Source organism: Elephas maximus, chromosome 9, assembly GCF_024166365.1.
Source record: "Elephas maximus indicus isolate mEleMax1 chromosome 9, mEleMax1 primary haplotype, whole genome shotgun sequence".
Lineage (NCBI taxonomy): Eukaryota > Metazoa > Chordata > Mammalia > Proboscidea > Elephantidae > Elephas > Elephas maximus.
In genome coordinates, this window is record NC_064827.1 from 5724881 (window position 1) to 5745919 (window position 21039).

At 47.1% G+C, this 21039-nt stretch overlaps 1 protein-coding gene across 1 annotated transcript in view; it reads right to left on the reverse strand.

Annotated features, from left to right (window-relative positions):
- Nucleotides 1-18880: 18880 nt before the first annotated feature.
- Nucleotides 18881-21039, reverse strand: part of RCL1 (RNA terminal phosphate cyclase like 1) — a 68652-nt gene continuing 66493 nt past the window's right edge. Inside the window, exon 9 of the mRNA XM_049895533.1 lies at nt 18881-19489. Coding sequence (XP_049751490.1) covers nt 19339-19489 — 151 coding nt within the window. The 3' untranslated portion in view covers nt 18881-19338. The remainder of the gene's footprint in view (nt 19490-21039) is intronic.

Below are 21039 nucleotides of genomic sequence, written 5' to 3' on the forward strand. Positions count from 1 at the left end.
ATCTAGATCATTAGTATTAAGGTGAGAATCTGGAAAGAGGCTGTAGGGTTGGTGGAAGTGTCTGCCCTAAAACATCTTTCACCATCATTTTTTTCATCTCACCTTGTTACAGTGAAAAACTCCACTGGAGATTCATGTAGTGGATGCTGATTTTAGAAAACATCAATACCTCTAGAAGGTCAAAGAGCTGTCAGACACCCATCCGGAATGGGAATCTGCTCAATGAGGCCACGTTCCTGTTAACACCTGACATTCTCTGCAATCAGAGAACAGGAATGGTGATTGGCAGTGCGGGGAAGGTAGGAGGAGCCTGGAGGGGGGTCCCAGTTCGGGTGGGAGGAGTAAGGTGGGGAATAGGTGCAGAGAACCAAAAAAACAAAACTGTTGCCATCAAGTCGATTCCAGTTTATAGTGACCCTATAGAACAGAGAAGAACTGCCCCATAGGGTTTCCAAGGAGCACCTGGTGGAGTTGAACTGCCAACCTTTTGGTTCACAGCCATAGCTCTAAACCACTATACCACCAGGGTTTCCAAGCCCTAAGACAGTAACAGAGAAGTATAAAAGGGAAGTGTTGTTGTTAACTGCCATGTAGTCAGTTCCAACTCATAGCGACCCTAAACACAACAGAATGAAATACTGCCCTGTCTTGCGCCATCCTCACAATCACTGCTATGCTTGAGCCCATGGTTGCAGACACTGCCAATCCATCTTGTTGAGGGTCTTCCACTCTTTCGCTGACTCTCTACCAAGCATGATGTCCTTCTCCAGGGACTGGTCCCTCCTGATAACATGTCCAAAGTACATAAGACGAAGTCTCACCATCCTCCCTTGTAAGGAGCACTCTGGTTGTAGTTCTTCCAAGACAGGTTTGTTCGTTCTTCTGGTAGTCCACGGGCTATTCACTGTTCTTTGCCAACCCCATAATTCAAAGGCAGCAATTTTTCTTCAGTCTTCCTCATTCAATGTCCAGCTTTCACATGCCAAAAGGAAGTAGGAAGATGATGATGACAAATTATCCAATTCCAAATGGCTCCTAAGACCTATGCTTCCTCCTTTTCTTCTGGTCTCCTTCACACTATGGTCACCTGCTCAAGAGAGCCAGGAAAGCTGGGACTAGGGTTAGGCTTCATAGTGGGTGAGCTTGTTTTTGATAAGCTATTGGAAACCCTGGTGTTGTAGTGGTTAAGTGCTAAGGCTGCTAACCAAAATGTCAGCAGTTCAAATCCACCAGGCACTCCTTGGAAACTTTACGGGGCAGTTCTACTCTGTTCTATAGGGTCACTATGAGTCAGAATTGACTCGACGGCAACAGGTTTGGTTTTCGGGTTTTTATTCTGACAAGTTAAAAACTACTTATTGTGATGCCAAAATGCATTCCAAATTGCAAAGGACCTCTTTACACACAAAATTTTGGGATACAATCTGTTCATAGGAATTTCCTATAATATTTATTGAGTGCTTGCTTCCTGTAGGGAAACCCTGGTGGCGTAGTGGTTAAGTGCTACAGCTGCTAACCAAAGAGTCAGCAGTTCAAATCCGCCAGGTGCTCCTTGGAAACTCTATGGGGCAGCTCTACTCTGTCCTCTAGGGTTGCTATGAGTCGGAATCGACTCGACGGCACTGGGTTTTTTGGTTGTGGGTGCTTCCTACATGCAGGCACTCCTAGGTGCTGAGGACACAACGGAGAGTCCCTGGGTGTTGTAAACAGTTAAGCACTTGACTGACTACTCGGGGAAAGGTGGCAGTTCGAACCCACCCAGAGGCACCTCATGGGGTCAGCATGAGTCAGAATGGACTCCAAAGCAAATCACAACATCTCTGCCCTGGCAGAGCTCGATGACCACATCCCCACTTCAGAGGCCGCCCTGCAGCGCGCTGAGTGGCCGGGAGGAAAACAAGGTGGCAGCCAGGAGCTGTGTTAGGAGGCAGCTGCCGAAAGGCAAGGAAGGGCTTGGTTCCTAATCTTTACTTAACATTTCTAAGTAGAGGGCCATCCTAAGGACTCTAGTCTTTTGTATTTTAATACCAGTAATTGCGCTGTGGAAACCCTGGTGGTGTAGTGGTTAAGTGCGACGGCTACTAACCAAAGGGTCAGCAGTTCAAATCCACCAGCTGCTCCTCCGGAGAAAGATGTGGTGTCTGCTTCTGTCTGTAAAGAATTACAGCCTTGGAAACCCTATGGGGCAGTTCTACTTTAGGTAGCTATGAATAGGAATCAACTCGGCAGCAACGGGTTTGGTTTGGTGAATTGCGCTGTGTCCATTTTTCTGCAGGGCACCTTGTATTTCGATTAGTGGAATAACGGGCACTCTACCTGGTGGGCTTTTAATATTCTACACAGGCTCCTGTCAGTCTTTGGTTGACGGCTGCTCCCTAAGAACATTAATTTCCCTGGACTTCAGCCTACAGAGGGGGTGGGCAGAGAAAACCCTCGGGGAGAATATACAATGCTGGCAGTTGAATGTTCTGTCCTGCACTGAAGTGGTAAAAACAAGAAGATACCATTAGGAACCCGACTGCATCTGCTATGCTCCACCAGGGCAGGCAGTGGCTTCTGGATCCCCTACAGGTTCTAGACAGACCGTGCACCCAGGGACTCTGCCTCAGTCCCATCCCCTTAGACATGTCTTTCAGCCATTTCTAACCATCTGCTGAGCTATTCCACATTGCTCTGGTGACCCACATTTTGAGAAACACAGCTCCAATCCTTTGCATGTTGTTGCTGTTAGCGTCTGTGAAATCAGCTCAACTAGTGGCGGCCTTATATATAACAGGACAAAAGTGGCCTGGTCCTGCGACATCTCCGTGATCGTTCTTCTATTTGAGTCCATTGTTGAGATCTCTGTGTATTTTGAGTGTCTTCCAACCTAGGGGGCTCATCTTCCAGCACTCTGTTGGACAATATTCTGTTGTGATCCATAAGGTTTTCATTGGCTAATTTTGAGAAGTACTTCGCCAAGCCTTTCTTCCTAGTCTGTTGAAAATGTTAGCCATTATCATTATTATGGAGGCTAAAAATTCTGGAACCTTTCTCCAAAAATGATTTCTCAGAAGCTTTTTCTCTAATCTAGAATTCAGAAGAACAAGAAACAATTTTCTCTTAGGCAAAGGTAGAGGTTCTTTTTCTTGTTGTTCTCTTACTTTTCATTCTTTTTTATTTTTCCAACAAATATTCACCTAGCACGTTCCTGGCATTGTGCTATATACTGGGGATATTCCACCGTCTCAGCCCTTTAGAAAGGAGGTCCCTATACGCTTATAACTCTCCCCCATTTTTCCTTTAAGCTACCTTCCATCAAATAGTGGATTGTAGTAGCTACAATGTTTGTTGAACAACCTGCTTTCTCACCCCCTTCTTTCGGTTTCCCTGGGGAGCTCTTGCCCCAATTTCCCTGTGGTCCTACTAGGGCAGCCCATCACAGATGTTCTCCCCAAAGAAGAGCTCACCATCCAGGCTAGCCAAGCAGGGCACCACGTCCCCCTGGCCACAGTGACTCATTTATGTAGACATATGACCCAAGCAAGGTCCATCACGGTCTCCCCTAGGATTGAGGTGGGGAGTTGGAAAGAGGAGTTCTTTCTGCTGGGGTAGACTGAGATGACAGGAGTCTGGTACTGCCAGCCTCTGCTTCACCGTCTCTATGAAGAGACCCTGTGTCTGCAACGACCAAGCAGAGACAAAGCAAAGCCAGCCCAAGAGGTGGACAGAGAGGGAACAGCCCACTGAGGACAACATTTGAGCCTTGAATTCCACCCTGCCTGAAGCCAGATCCATTCTTAGATTTTCCAGTGTGCAAGCCAATAAATCTCTTTTATTATTTCTCTGTGGAACTGGGTTTCATCCCTTGCAAACCAAAGAGTCTTGACTGATATAAGTCAATTTCTAACACTTGCCACCCAAATACTAACATAAGAATATATACAAACACTTTGTGAAGCTGCATGAGCTTAGACAACTTTCTGGGTAGAAAGAGCAGAACCCATCTTCCGACGGGAGCTTCCAAGTCACCCCCATCACTCCATCCAAGTCTAGTTGGTGTAAGTTATGGTTTCACCCCCAAAGCATGAAGAGCTGTTTGGTTGGTGGCTCAGGTACAGAAGGGACTGCACTCGCTGGCCCCATCAGGCTGTAAATGCTTTAGGTCAGAACAGCTATCACCTCCTGACCCCGTTCCGCCCGTTTCACAATTTGTTTTCCCGCCACTCTAAGGAAAATAGAGGCCTAGATGGACATGCTGACAGGGTGGCCCATGGTCAACACCAGTGGAACTGAGCACAGAGCCCCGTTTCCAAAGGACTCGCAGACACCTGAAAAGATGGCGCTCATGGCCGATTGTGAGGCAGGAGGATGGAGGCAAGGAGAACCATGTGGTTGGCAGTCAGTGGCAAGGCGGGCACCCAACAGCTGGCATTCAAGACCCTGTCCCCAGCCTGTGTCTGGGCAGTATGTGCGGCAGCTATACTGGAAAACATGAAGTTGCCCATCTCTTTCCGCAACATCCAGTTCTGCCCCGCCCTCGTCGCCGCCGCCATGACCCCCACCATGACCTCTGGGATGGCCAGCCCGGAGGAAAGGGAGGGGAGGGGAAGGCTGGAGAGAAAGTGAAGCATCTCTGTCCCTAAAGGAGACGCACAGAAGAGAAGACCCCAGCTTGCCCGACTGTTCTCCTCAGTAAACTAGTTGTTGAGTGCCGTTGAGTCAATTCTGACTTGTATTGACCCTACATGACAGAGTAGATAGGGAAGAACTGCCTCACAGGGTTTCCTAGGCTATAATCTTACAGAAGGAGCCATGGTGGTATAGCATTAAGTGCTCAGTTGCTAACCAAAATGTTGGTGGTTTGAATCCACCAGCTGTTCTGAGGGAGAAAGATGTGGCAGTCTGCTTCCATAAAGATTAAAACTGGAAATCCCGTGGGGCAGTTCTACTCTGTCCTATAGTGTCGGTATGAGTCAGAATCAACTTGACAGCAATGGGTTTTTGTTTGTTTTAATCTTTATGGAAAAATATTGCCAGGTCTTTCTCCTGTGCAGCTGCTGGTGGGTTCGAACCACTGACATTTCAGTTGGCAGCCACGTGCTTAAACAGATTTTGCCACCAGGGCTCCTTCAGCAAACTAAATGAAGATAGAAATGACTTGGCATACCATCAGGACAGAATGAAAGGCACACGGTCTGAGCGGGACACAGTGCAGCTGGGAACGGTGCCTCCGCGAGTTGCGAGAGATTCAGAAAATGAGCTACAATTACTCAAGAATTCTTCTTTTAGGGTTTTTCTTCTGAAAAGAACTCCTCCCTCATTTACCAACTCTGGCTCTACCTGTTGGGAGGAGCTCCTGCCAGCTACTGGCCCTCCAGCCAACTGTGGAGCAAGGAGCAGTTGCTGAGGGCATGTTCAAGGCTCCTGACAGGGTGAAGGCTATGGATTCACTTTCCTACTGAAAGGAGTAACATAAAGGCCTTGTCGTAGTCATCCAGTGCTGCTATATCAGAAGTACCATAAGTGGGCGGCTTTACCAAAGAGAAACTTATTCTCTCACACTTTAGGAGGCTGGAAGTCCGAATTCAGGGTACCAGTTCCAGGGGAAGGCTTTCTCTCTCTGTCGGGTCTGGAGGAAGGTCCTGGTGATCAATCTTTCCCAGTCCAGGACCTTCTCAGAGCAGGGACCCTGGGCCCCCCCAAAAAAAAAAAAAAAACAAAGGACCTACTATTCTCCTGGCTCTTGTTTCTTGATGGTAGGAGGTCTCCACGTCTTTCTGCTAGCTTCTCTCCTTTATATCTCAAAAGAGATTGGCTAAAGATACAATCTAATCTTGTAGATTGAAACCTGCCGCATTAACATAGCTACCTCTAATACTGCCTCATTAACATCACAGAGATAGGATTTACAACGCATGGGAAAATCACATCAGATGACAAAATGGTGGAACAATTACACAATACTGGGAATCATGGCCTAGCCAAGTTGACTCATATTTTGGGGGGACACAATTCAATCCCTGACAGGAACCAAGGAGCAACCTGTGGCTTTAGAAAACCAAACCAAGTCACACAGTCTCCTCAAGGAGATGTCAGATCCCTGATACCCCTTAGTTTCCCAGCAACCGCTCCACTAAATGGATATTTATTGATTTAATGGTCAAGTGAGGTCAGCACTAATGGGTGGATCAAACTGTGCTGGTCCTTTAGCTCAGACGAGTGTTGGTGACCAAGATCCCACAAGCAACAAGTGAGTCTGGGTGAGGCTTCTCAGTCCAAATCGAGGACCCCCCAGCCTTGCCCAGCCACATCAGTAACCAGCAGCCTCCTCTCCTTCCTCACCTTACCCCACAACGCAGGGCCCTGCCCAGCCGTGACCCGCCTCTCCACTCACCACAGGGCCCCTGACCCTCAGCTTTGGAACTCTCTGGAATCTGGGTGTGGGGAACATGAGGCACTATGGGACAGAATCACACCATACACATCAGCTTGACCCAACTATGCCTGAAGCACTTAAATGAGTCAGTATATCCCCATTTTTGCTTACGCCTGTCTGAGTTCTGTTCCAGTCACGTACACTGAAGAAAAAAAATCTTGGACAGCGAAACCTGTGACAGCCGAAACTTGCCGGGACTGCCCTGTTTTTCCAGGTCTCGCAAGTCTTCCACCTTTAACAGGGTGTGGTCTTAACACTTTTCTATTGTTCGCTATTAGTGAAAACTATTTGAGTTTTCATTCTCTGACAGGTTTCCACCTTACACAGACTCTGCATTTCACAGGGTTTACCGTAACTTCCACGGGGAATGTTTGGTTAACAAAAGATGATCACCAATGTGGCCCTGGTTAACTGCAGGGCTTTGGTTTTGCCGAGAAGACGCAGGAAATTAGGGCGCTGCCTCTACACCCTGCTCTTCTACCCTACCCTCACGGAGTGTTCATCCTCTCCTCTCTAAAGTGACACTGAAAAAACACTTCAAAGAATACCCGTTTGAAAGGGCACTAAGGTGTGACCTGCTAGGAACACTCATCTGTCATGGTTCAGAGTTAGTGAAACCAAAGCCTTGTGTTCGTGTTTCAGCTTCCCAGCTAATCCTGCGACCCTGGGAAAGCCTCATAGCTTCTTTAAGGCTGAACGTATGTGTCTGTGAGGATGAAATGAGACGATGTTCGGGGAAGTGGTTTGAAAGCCATAAAATACTGGTCTTTGTGAGTCACTACCCTCTGTCAATCAGAACACTGCCACCTTGGAAGACTGCTGCTTTGCGGAGGAAAACATCCTGAGGGAAGAGAGCAGCACCTTACCCTGAGGTGGGGAGACTCAGCTTGTACAACATTTTAGTATCAGGAGATCAGTGACTCCAAATGGAACTTCCCCTCTTTGAATGAGGACTGAGAATGGCTCAAGAACTGAGCTGACCTCCAGTCTCCCCACTTCCTCTCCTTCCCGTACCCTCCTCCCCAAAAGTAGATGGTCAGAGTTTGTACCAAGAAATTAAAACCTTCCGGAGCCTTCCAGAATAATCATATGGCCGAGATAAGTAACCAATGAGAGACTACCAAACTCAAAAACCCATTGCCATCGAATAGATTCTGGCTCATAGCGACCCTATAAGACAGAGTAGAACTGCCCTCCCCCATAGGGGTCCAGTTAGCGGCTGGTGAATTCGAACTGCTGACCTTTTGGTTAGCATCCGAGCTCTTAACCACTATGCCAACAGGGCTCCAGAACTACAACAATAAAGCATTTTGAAGACTGTGACCCTTTGGAAGTGGATCACCAGGCCTTTCCTCTGAGGTGCCTCGGCGTGGGATTGGGGGCTGACAGATAGGACAAGGAGGGCAGCCCCTGAAGGACTGGAGTAACTGGCCCACGCCAATTCTTCTGGTAGGGTTCCCCTGCTTCTGCCAAAGCTGTCTTCTCAGCGGTGTTAACACAGATCCCAGCCACACTTCCTCTGATCCGAGGTTTTTTTCACTTCCTTTGGCCCTCGTCTTCCTCCCAAGTCGGTGGGCAGGGAGTTCAAATCCCCTTAGTTATTTCCTAACCTGGGTCACATCCGGACTCAAATTAAACCTTTGCTGCTATTTCGCCTTCCGAACTCCCAAAAGGCAAAACTCAGGACTGCAAATAGCACGCACTCAGGTTTTCAGGATCGGCAGAGGTTTACCCTTGACCTGCAGGACCAACCAGCAGTTTTGAAAAGCACCCACGTACATTGTACTAAGATAAGCAGACACTCACAGAGTCTGTTTGTTGGACAGCCCATCAGCGGAGGAGCAGGGCTGAAAGTAGTTCAAGGCAGGGGCTTGTTCTAACCGCAGGAGTCCCTTTTAAAAAGCCCAACCCCTCCGCATTCCCAGCAACTGGGGCCACTGCCCTGAGGACAAGCTCTTTGCCTCTTCGTGAGAACTGCAGGCAGACCATTCTTAAGATCCAGGTGTGCTTGGGGCTCAGGCCTGGCCTAAGAGCATGGTCTGCCGCAAACCTGCAAGAAGCCTTCCATTTCTTCATGGTGTCATCTCCCTAAGGGTTTCTCCCTGAGCCATGACTAAGACACAGGCTGAGTGCCCACCCCTCTTCAAGCCTGTGAACCCCTACAAGGCTCTGGCAACCTTCCTGGACCTTCAGTCCATAGAATTTCTAGACATATCTTCCACCTCTTCTTCCTAAGCACCTAAAGTGGGCCTCCTGCCGTGTCGAGGCTCTGCACCCAGAAAGAAACAGCTGGCATAACTCTGCAGAAACTGGGGGTATTATAATTATCACATGACTTAAAAAAAGAAAAAAAAACCCACTTTATCTACATACCTGATCTCTCTAATTCCTAGAAGCTCATATAAGAAGGGAAGATGATATGGGGCTGGGTAGGACAGGTGGCCATGGATATGAAGCTCAGGTGTGTGGGTAGGCAACACTGTAGGGCTGGGAGCAAAGGTTAGACCTGAGCCATCTGCCTTTCACAGATACCTCAACCAAGAAAGCAAGAGCTTAACCCAATTATAAAATGGACAAAGGACTAGGGTAAACATTTTACCAAAAAGGACATTCAAATGGCCACCAAACACATGAAAAGACACTTATCATCATTAGCCATCAGAGAGATGCAAATCAAAACCACAATGACATACCATTTCATTCCCACTAGGATGGTCAGGAGCCCTGGTGGTGCAGTGGTTAAGTGATACAGCTGTTAACCAAAAGGTCGGTAGTTTGAATCCACCAGCTGCTCCTTGGAAACCCTATGGGGCAGTTCTATTCTGTTCTATAGAGCTGCTATGGGTTGGAGTCAACTCGACAATAACAGGTTTGTTTTGTTTTTATTTTTTAGGATGGCTAAGATAAAATAAGCAGAAAATAACAAATGTTGGTGAGGATGTGGGGAAACTGGACCCCTTACCTGTTTCTGGTAGAATACAAAATGGTACAGCTACTGTGGAAAACAGTACAAAGGTTCCTCAAAAAACTACAAATACAACTACCGTATGACCTAGCAATTCCACTCCTAGGTATATACCCAGAAGACTTCAAAGTACTGACTCAAAGACCTGTGAACCAATATGCATTACAGCACTATTCACAACAGCTAAAAGGTGGGGACAACCTAATTGGCCATTGACAGATGAATGGATAGCAAAATGTGGTACATACATACAATGGAATACCACTCAGCCAGTAGGAGGAATGAAATCTTGACACACAGTACGGTATGGATGGAGCTGGAAGACGTTATGCTGAGTGAAATAAGCCAATCACAAAAGGACAAATATCATACAACCTCACTTGTATAAAAAAACAAGAAAAGGCAACTGTACAGAGGCCAAAGTTTATTAGTGGTTATTGGGGGGAAAAGAGGGTTAACGGTGATGGAAAATCACACTGATTAAGGGGAAAGTTGCAGAGCCAATTATTGTAACTGCTGTCAATAAGCTGTACACCTGTAAAAAGAGGAACTGTGTGATACATTTACTACAATGACAAAAAAAAAAAAAAAAAGAGTAGCTGCTGAGTCTGCTTGTGCACAACCAAACACCTCATGGGATTTGGTTCCTTGATTTGGAGGTTCAGGGTCATGGTTGCATCGGACACCCCATTTAATTGGCCTAATAACATGTTTAGTACTTCTGTTCTACCTCCTAGTTTGTTGTATAGTGCCTGAGGTCGTAAAAGCTTACAAGCGGCCATCCAAGGCACCACAATTGTTCTCTATTCATCTGGTACAACAGGTGAAGAAGGAGAGTCAGGAACAGGGGGAGGATACCGAATGTGTGGCTAATTGCCTCCATGAACAACTGCCTTGTCTGCCACGGGACCGGAAGAACTGGATGGTGCCCAGCTACCATTACTGAAGATTTTGATCAAAGAGTCCACAGAAGAATCCTGGTCAAAGGGGGAAAATGCAGAACAGAATTTCACATTCTCAGGAACTCTAGACTTTCTGGAGCCATGGAGGATGGATGAACCTCTGAGATAATCTTTAAACCTTAAACCAAAAATACCCCTGAAGTCACCTTAAAACCAAACAACAGTTTCGCTTCACTAGTAAAAAAAGGCCTGATTTGAGCATTACACTCTTTTTAGAACTATCTATATGGGATCAAACTGACAACGGCAACTTGAAGATTAGACAGCAAACTTAAGGGGCAGTGCGCTTATGTCAACGAGGGAGGAACAGCTCGGAAAATCAGGGAGAGAATGTTGCACAACTCAAAGAATATCATCAGTGTCACTGAATTGTACACGTAGAAACAACTGAATTGGTGTACATTTTGCTGTGTATATTCTCAACAACAAAATAAATAAAATTTAGAAAAAAAAAAAAAAGCAACAACTTATCTTTTCTAAAAAAAAGTCCCTACTAGATCAGACACCCCAAGTATTATCTGCAGAATAAGATTTACATGATGTTAAGAGATGCTTCTTTTTTCTGCAGGGAGGGACTGTGAGGGAGAAGAGAGTTCCATGGTTAAGTCAATTTGAAAAGGATTCCCTGGGTGTGCAAATGGTTAGTGCACTCGGCTGCTAACTGCAAGGCTGGAGGTTTGAGTCCCCCACAGTGCCTCGGAAGAAAGGCCTGGTGATCTACTTACGAAAGATCAGCCACTGAAAATCCTGTGGATCACATTCCACTGTGACACACACGGGGCTGTCACGAGGCAGAGTCAACTAAAAGGCAACCGCTTATTCCCGGAGATAAGGACAAGAAGTCTAGATCTTCCCTGACTCCTGAGTCTTTGCCGAGGTAGGGAAGGGCAAAGCCACAAGGCGGGGGTCGGGGAGGGGTACCACTGACCCTCGCATGAGGTGTTCCCTCTTCACTCCAGGCAGGACCCCACTCCTCCCCCCAGCCCAGCACCCAGTGCCACTCTCACACCCTGTCTTGTCCTCCTGAGTGTTGCTCCTCTTTCGAGGCCAAGAATATCACTGCTTAAACTGGTGAAGCTTTGCTAAGTGTCCATGTTTGGCCTTCGGAACTCATGAGTTCGCCTTTGTCAGACATCGTTTGTTGAACTAAATTCATCCTTGTCTACCCAGTTCTATACCATAATGCTGGAAGATTCTATATGGAGAAAGATGGCGGGGGGCAGGCCATATCATCAGATATGCCTTTGAGAATATTCAAGGAATTAGCAATGCAGCCTAGGGTGGACAACTGGTCTTTCTGCCTGCCCAGCATCCATTCTCTTCTGTAAAAGCTGTCATATTTCCCTTTGGGAATCACCTCTTCCCTCCCTCTTGGTCCACACAATTTGGGTGAGGCTGACATCACTATGACTCTATCCCCAGGTTCCACGGATGAGAACAGGACACAGATCTGGTCAACCCAAGCATTCCGGAGTCAGTACAGAGATGCAACACTGGGGAATGTTTTATTTTTTATAAAGTATTGGGTGGAGAGAATCTCTGTCCACTAGGGTTGCTGAGAGAATAGGATATTAAAGGGAATGTCTGCTGGAGAAGGAAGTCAACAGAAATGGGAGGGAGTTGAGTTCTACTGACGTTGTTGGAAGTCCTGGATCCAACTATATACCTGAAGCCAAATATACATAGGACTCCTTAGTTTCTTGAGCCAACATATTCTCTTGCTTAAGTCAATTTCTTGAAGTTCTCAGTTGCAACTGAGTCCTACCCAATACAAAGCCATAGGACTTACCCAAGATAAACTGACTTCCATATCCACCGTAATATCTGTCAAGAAACCTGGTCTTTCCCTAGTACTACCATCAGTCAAGACATTCTTGCAGTCTTTGAAGGCCTAGTGTATGCTACCCCCACGCATCTGTCTGTCTGTTGTACTTTGGGGGCTTGTGTGTTGCTGTGATGCTGGAAACTATGCCACTGGTATTCAAATACCAGCAGGGTCACCCTGGCAGACAGGTTTCAGCTGAGCTTTCAGACTAAGACAGACCAGAAAGAAGGACCTGGTGGTCTACTTCCGAAATAAATGAGCCAGTGAAAACCTTACGAATAGCAGATCATCTGACACAGTGCTGGAAGGTGGGCCGCTCAGGTTGGAAGGCACTCAAAAGATGACTGGGGAAGAGCTGCCTCCTCAAAGCAGAGTCGGCCTTAACGAGGTGGGCCAAGTCAAGCTTTTGGAACCTTGATCTGCTGATGTGGCACGACTCAAAAGGAGGAAAACAGCTGCAAACAACCATTTGCATGTGAAAGCTGGACAATGAATAAGGAAGAGTGAAGAACTGACACCCTTGGGTCGCCAAGTCAGAACTGATCCCACAGCACCTAACAACAACAGTGTGTGCTCGCGTCCCAATGAGGAAACTGAAGCTCAAAAAGTTGAGTGACTTGCTCAAGCTTGGGCCTTAGGTGGGAGGCTCAACGCTGGACCCCTAGGCTTATCTGACTTTTTCTATTAGCCACACCAGACGTGAACTGGCTATGGGAAAAGACGATCGACACAGAATTTCAGAACTGGCAACCAGAGGTTCTTACTTTTTCTCAGCACTTTTCTGCTGTGTTTGGTTTGCTGTACGGAGTAGCTTGAGGCATTACCTGAGGTCTGACCACCTTGTCACTGCACCTGGACTGTCTGGATCAGGCACTCCCTCTTGGAACATGGAGCACGTCACCAACATGCTTGTGGGCCCCCTTTTGGACTCTGTACCATTTGTCACGGGGCAGTGGGACCTCAACCCACCTGCAGGCGCCACACCTTGTCTCTGGCTCTGCAGCTGAAGCACATCCAAGTACCAGATCTAAAGACAGAACCTGTGACTAATGTTGACATTAACCTGGTAGGCAGATGGCTACCTGCGATCTTCACCAGACTGAATGAACGAAATGAACCCTAATCATTTGTTGCACACCCATTATGTTTAATGGGGCGCTGGTGGCACAGTGGTTAAGAGCTACAGCTGCTAACCATAAGGTCGGCAGTTCAAATCCACCAGGCCACTTGAATCTACAAGGTGCTCCTTGGAAACTCTATGGGGCAGTTCTATTCTGTCCTATAAGGTCACTTTGAGTTGGAATCAACTCGATGGCAACGGGTGTGTTTTTTGGTTTTGCATTATGTTTAACAAAGCCTCCAGGGCGAGTGTGATGTAGTTGTTTTCACTTTATAGCTGACGAAATCAAGGGTCAGAGGGGTGGAGAACCTACCCAATGCCATGGATCTACTGACATGGCCAGCATTCAAACACAGGTCTAATTCTTGTTGCTGTTGTTGGGTGCCGTGGAGTCAACTCCAACTGTTAATGACCTCATGTGACAGCGTAGAACTGCCCCATAGGGTTTCCTAGGCTGTAATCTTTAAGAGAGCAAATCTCCACGTCTTTCTCCCATGGAGCAGCGGGTTGGGTTTGAACCGCCAACCTTTCAGTTAGCAGCCAAGCACTTAACCACTGTGCAACCAGGGTTCCTTGGTCTAACGCCTAAGCCTGTTATTTCCACAATGTTCCACCAGAACCCAAGAAACCAAAACACCAGCTCTCCTCATAAATGATTAGATTGTTTTCATTAATCTTTAATTAATTCAATTAAATTTTCTATTAATTTTAAAAATATAAAGGCTTTCCCAAAAACTTTTAAAATGGTAAGTTATATGAAAACTTTAAAGGACACAGCCCCACCCCAGAGACAGAAAGGGCCACATAAACCAGAGACTACATCAGCCTGAGACCAGAACTAGATGGTGCCCAGCTACAACCCGTGACTGCCCTGATAGGGAACACAACAGAGAACCCCTGAGGGAGCAGGAGAGCAGTGGGATGCAGACCCCAAATTCTCGTAAAAAGACCAGACTTAATGGTCTGAGACTGGGAGCACCGCAGTGGTCATGGTCCCCAGACCTTCTGTTAGCCCAAGACAGGAACCATTCCCAAAGCCAACTCTTCAGACAGGGATTGGACTGGACAAAGGGATAGAAAATGATACTGGGGAAGAATGAGCTTCTTGGATCAAGTAGGCACATGAGACTATGTTGGCATCTCCTGTCTGAAGGGGAGATGAGAGGGCAGAGGCGGTCCAGAACCTGGATGAATGGACATGAAAGAGTGGAGGGAAGTAGTGTGCTGTCTCGTTAGGGGGTGAGCAATTAGGAGTACAAAGCAAGATGTATATAAATTTTTGTATGAGAGACTGACTTGATTTATAAACTTTCACTTAAAGCACAATAAAAATTAAAAAAAGGACACAGCCCCTCCCATTATAGGTTAACAGGAAGGAGAATTAAACCACCACCATTGTGGCGAGTGCTCAGAGGGGGGACGGGGTCCCTAAGAACACTTAAGGGGGTGTAGTGTGGAGTGGGGCCTCCCCAAGGCACTGCTGAGCCCTTAAAACTGAGGAGCTGAACCAGCGAGATGCGGGGGGGGGGGGGCGCTTAGAGCGGTTTTACTTCCTAGTCTCCTATGACAGCGTATCTAACCAGACATATCAAAATGCAACCATAGCCTAATTTCTGAAAGGCTTTTTTTATAATTTTACCTTTGAAATTACTTGGCAACCTATGACTCATTTATGATTCGCTAGGGTTTAGGGTTCCTTGGCAATCTTGTGTGTGCGTGGAAATCCTCCTGGGTATGAAACTCTCACCTACATCGTTCTCAGTATTTTAGCAATTAGACTGCAAAAAGTCTCATTAGTAGCTATTTAGTTATTTTTGCTCTTTTCTTTGCATAATTTGGAGCCAGTTTTCCCCACCTGACCCCCCAGTTTTCCTGCAAATGTTTTCATAGATCCGTCCAGTCTTTCCCTGACCCCCTACTTTACCAAGCATGATGTCCTTTTCCAGGGACTGAACCCTCCTGTATAACATGTCCAAAGTATGTAAGATGCAGCCTCACCATCCTTGCTTCTAAGGAGCAAGCATTCTGGCCTCACTTCTTCCAAGACAGATTTGTTCATTCTTCTGGCAGTCCATGGTATATTCAATATTCTTCACCAACACCACAAGTCAAAGGTGTCAATTCTTCTTCAGTCTTCCTTATTCAACATTCAGCTTTCACGTGCATGTGAGGTGACTGAAAACACCACGGCCTGGGTCAGGCGCAGCAGATATCCCCACTATTAGTCACTTTGAAAGCACGAGACAGGGGCTTGTGAATACGAAAACTCTCACTAAGCCCAAGTTACTCTTGCTCACCCTGGACTCAGGTGAGGAACACTGGAGATGCCAGGTTGGGCATATGGCGTGTGGCACTGTCTTCCCATCCATCCAGCTAGCTCAAACCACCCATTTTGACATCCACAGGTCTCCAAGGAAGTACAACAGGTAAGATCAATGGAACCTCACATGCAACTCCCATACCCTTGACCAAAGCCCATTTTCCATTTTTGTAGCCCTCCCTGGTCCTCCCCCCTGACCCACCCAAGTGAATCCTACCCCCACCTTGGGCACTGCCAAAACTTTGGAAATTCCCTTCTTGTTGATGTTTCCCCACCTGCCGTCCATTTTATCCATTTCTTCAGTTCTCCCCGACTCAACTCTGCCTACTTCTCTAGCATCAGCTCTCATACTCCATCACCATAAATCTGGCCTCACCTGGGAGCCTCGTGACCTGAAGGCCCTCAGTAAGAAATAACCCTCTCACAGTCTTTTGTTGTAGGGAGTGACAGCGAGGGGACAGGCATCACAGCACAACTTGTATTTCTGTTTTTTCACTTAGGTCTATAATTAGACATCCTTCACCAATCGCGAGGTGCAGCTGCCCTAGGAGGCAGTTGGGATTCCAGTGGGTGTTCCTGTTGCTATTTCCCAATCAGCATGTCATGCTGGCACGTCATGTTGCAATGCCCTAGCTTCCTCCCACCCCTTAATCAACTCTTCTGATGAGTATGGTAAAACAATCACGATGGAGGAAGGCTGGCTGGTGTCGGCACAGAATACAGCTGAAAGGTGCTCAAAGACAGAAGCAGCAGGCCTGGGAGATGACAGGAAGGTAAAGGCAATGACTCCCCAACAAGGTCACAGGTGTATCTGCCTAAAAAAAGTGACTAATCCTATTGAACCAGAGCGCTGTGCCTGTCAGCAGATGGGAGCAGACAGGCCAAGGCAGAAAAACCAAGCCCCAAAGTGCTGAAGTCTCTCTCATCAGACAATTTTAGGGGGTAGCTGTACCAACCAGAAGCTAAACTAAGAACAAGGCAGGGAAGGCAGGGGTCAGTAAGATATAGCCGCAGCCAGCACATAATGCCTTCTGCCCAAAGCATGGCCTTGCCTCTCCTGGGAATACAGGAAGCCTGGTGCAGACTGTTCCATAAAGTTGTCCTCCTTTTGGTATCATCACCCCAGTCAGATGTTCCAACTTCAGCAGATGTGCCAGATGGAGGGCTGGAAGCCACCAACATCCCATATTTGCAGCTGACCAGGCACACGTTCCCTCTACTGCTTCCAATAAACTGCCTGGACTCTACACACCACCTGAACTTGAGCCACAGCACCATGTCCAGAGCCTGTTCCAAGGGACAGAAGGCCCCTGTAGGACAGCATTTGACATGTCCATATGCAATGTGGCCCCTTAGTTCTGGATTTGGTACGGGCAGATCTGGGGTCAAACGTCAGCAGCACTAAGTTTGCCGTATGGGTGGTAGGCAGAACTCTAAGGCAGCTACCCAAGATTCCCAGCCCCTGGATATTCAAACACTAATCTAAGGAAGGGATTTTGCAGAAGTAATTAAGGTTATTAATCAGTTGACCTTAACATAGGGAAATTCTCTGGGGTCTGCGGGTGGTGCAAATGGTTAACATGCTCAGCTGCGTGTTAGATCCAAGGATGAACGTTCGAGTCCACCAGGGGCTTCTTCGAAGAAAGGCCTGGCAATCTGCTTCCAGAAAAATCAGCCACTGAAAACCCTACAGAGCACAGGTCTACTCTGACACACTTGGGAGTCACCACGAGTTGGAGTAAAGCCCATGGCAACTGGATGTGCTATCTGGGTGGGGCTAATGTAATATGGGTGCTTGAAAAGCAGAGTTTTCTCCAACGGGAAGCAGAAGTCAGGTTTGAAGCATGAGAAGGACTCAATGTACAGCTGCTGGCTTGCAGACAGGAAGAGCCATATGACGAAGAATACAGGCAGCCTCTAGAAGCTGAGTCTCCCCCAGCTGACAGCCAGCAAGGAAATGGGGACTTCGGTGCAAGTACCTCAAGGAACTGAGTTCTGTCAACAACCTAAATGAGCTGGAAGCAGATTCTCTCCTGGACCCTCCAGAAAAGAGGCCAGCCTCGGCCACTAACAAGACTGCAGCCTCAGGAGACCCTAATCAGCGAACTCAACAAACCTGTCTAGACTTCTATCTACAGAACCGTGAGATAATAAACAGGTGTTGTTTTAAGTCCCTAAGTTTGTGGTCATTTGTTATATGCAGCAATAGAAAACCAATATGGTATGTAAAGCTCTTGGCATAGTGCCATTGTTCAAGATGCCCTGGCCTTTCAAAATATTAGCACTTTACCCTCCCCCCATCCTCCCATACCCCCAGTTATCACAGCAGATTTCTCTGTTCCCCTTCCACTAAAAAACAAAAGGGTACCAAGAAGGACTGGTAAGGCAAAGACCTTTCCTTACTTCAAGAGTCCTTCCCAGGTAGAGGATACCATTTGAAACCCTAATAGAAAAAAGTCAGATCTACCCCCTTCTGCCCCCCTAGCGCACAGCAAATGCAGACACCATCAGCTGGCAGGGGCGATGTGTCACAGCCCAGCATGTCCCTGCACGTTCTTGTTGGGTCGGCCAAGAAAGCAAGGTTCCACCATTCTTTAGCCAGGCCCCTTCTCAGCAAGCACTCTGGAGGGATGAGACAATGTTTCTACCTGGAACAGAGCAGACTCACTGTTTTTACTAGGAAAGAGGAACAACCCCAAGGCTGCTTGTTCCTTGGCTGTGTTGTCAGCCTACTGCGTAAGTGGCATGACCTGGGGCTCCTGCACATTGCCCGTGTGGGACTTCAGAGGGAGAGAACAGACACAACATGAAACTCAGGTCACTTGCTATACTGTGAGTAATAAAGTTCTTTGTCTCTGACCTAGGAGTCTCATGTGTTCTGCCAGCATCCATGAAAGAGTGGATAATCTTAGTTGTTAGCTCCTAAGTAGTTTAAAACCCCAGACCCTGGAATGATCATACTTAGCTCTTTAAAAATTCAAAGGAGCAAAATATTCTTTTCAAATTCATTTTCTTCTGAAAATAATAAAATCTGTATCATAGGGCAATTGTAAAAATAAAATAAGAAAATCCCTAACACATCTGGCATGTAGAAAACCTGCGATAACTTCAGTTGGATGCCTGCTGACCCCAACCTCCCCTCACGCATAATGAACCAAACAGGACGCGGTATCGGTCCCTAAGATGGCAGTCCACTCAGAAGATAAGGCATAAAGCACTTAATATACCCATCTCTGACATTTGCATAGCATCGCACTACTCACAAAGAGCTTCCACACATATTATCTCATTTAATCCCTACAACAGAAAGCAAGGCTCAGAGAAGTCCTTGCAGGAAGAACAGTGAGAGACTCCACAGGTCTGGAAAAAGGCCGCAGACAGAAGTGCAGGGATGTGGGGCTGAGGAAGCATTACTGCAATGCAGCTGTGATGCTGGTCTGGCAGGTGTGACCGTCCTGAAACGCACTCTCCCGCCAGGTAAGCCAAGGACGTTGTCATCATGACAGGCTTCCTGAGGAATATCAATGCCACTGGAGAAGCGGCAGACAACCACGTGCTACAGAGATGCCTTGTATTTTCGCATTCTGGTTTTCTTAACAGAAGATTAAGGAAGTCCCTACTGTAAGAGGTTGTCCTGTCCCTGATGAATGCACTTGGCCTTGGTCCCTTTGGTGTCCCGGCAGCTTCGGCTTTGTGGGCAGGTGTGGGGGCCTTATCTTGCGACAGTATCACTTGAGGGTCTTGCTAAGGTTGGAGAAGCCAACGCCCACACAGGTCATCAGCACTTTATCCCCACCCTTGAGCTCTTCACCACACGGCTTGGTTTCAATTTTAAACATAATCTGGAAAAAGCTCTTCAAATGTCGCAAAAACTCTATCCTACAAAAGGAAAAAAAAGGGAAATGAAAAAGGAATTCATGTTTTTAAGAAATTCCCCTCCACCCCTACACCCACCTAAAACCCAAGCTTTTGAAAAGTTTCCCAGACCAACAGGAATGACTCAAAAGGTACTTATTTATACCCCACCCAGTTTCTAAAGAGGATTTAGACAGCCTGCAAAAGTGTACACACACAGCAACATAAATTAAAATAATAGTAAGGTTAGAGGTTAGTATATGACAAGTAGTCATTCAGTCCTGTGCAGCTGTTAGAGATGGACAGAAACACAGCGGTAATCTCTGGGTGGCCCAAGCAAAGAGAGAAGCATGGACTTCCAGGATTCACAGAGCCATGAGGCTAAAAAAAAAAGAACGCAGAATGACTACCGCTAACACTGAAATGAAGAAGTCTCTCCCTGCGTTCTCTAAACTCAATGATATCCTTCCATTCACTCAACAAATGCTGACTGAGCACCCGCTACGTTCAGACACTGTTCTCGGAGCTTGGGGGACTGCAGTCAACTAAAAAGACGGAAATGAAAATCCCTCCTCCCCTCACAGAGTTTTCAATCTAGCGTGGACAGACAAGATAAGTAATATTCTTGATAAGTGCTATGGAAATTTAAATAAAGCCAAGAAGGCTGATGGATGAGAAAAGCGGATATACGGTATTTGCATGGGTTTGGCCTGAGCCAATGTTAAGTAGGTGACCAGTGAAGAGCTCACAGCAAACACAGCAAGGGATCCCATGGGGCTGTTTCTTGTAAATGCCCTTAGTACAGAGTGATGGTATTGCCCCAAGAGAAACCTGGGAACAGCAATTCTGTGGAGGGTCCCGGTGCAGGTATACAGGCTTCTACTAAAGGTCTGTTCTAGAAGTTTTGGTGTGGGACAAGCCAGAGTGATCATAAGATGCACCTGAGAGCTCATTAAACTCACAGGTTCCTTAAGGCTCTGATCAACTGGCAACTGGCAGGGAGACGTGTCCGTGTAGAGGAGCCATACACAGAAGCCCGGCCCCACCTTGCCCCAACAGGGCCCGGTGGGCCCTGACCCCGGCCCCCATGCACGGGAGCCAGAAATTTATCTTTAACAAGCACCTGGCGAATCTCACCAGTCAGTGAAGAATGGATCATCTGAGATCCTGTAATGAGGTATTCCAGCAACCCTGGATTGTGCTGCCTCCCAAAGAAACCATCCCAACTCCCTACCCCAGCCGGATGGTTCTCAGCCTCAACTGCACATGGGATCACCTGGGGAACTTCAAAAATACTGATTCAAAAATACTAATCCATCTAAGATACTCCACTGGTCTCACCCCTTCAGGAGCAAGAAAGAACGAAGAAACCTAAAGATAAAAGGGAAAAATTGGTCCAACGGACTAACGGACCACATCTACCAAGGCCTCCACCAGATTGAGTCCAATACAACGAGACGGTGCCCGGCTACCACCACTGACTGCTCTGACAGGGATCACAACAGAGGGTCCCAGACAGAGCTGGAGAAAAATGCAGGACAAAATTCTAACTCACAAAAAAAGACCAGACTTGC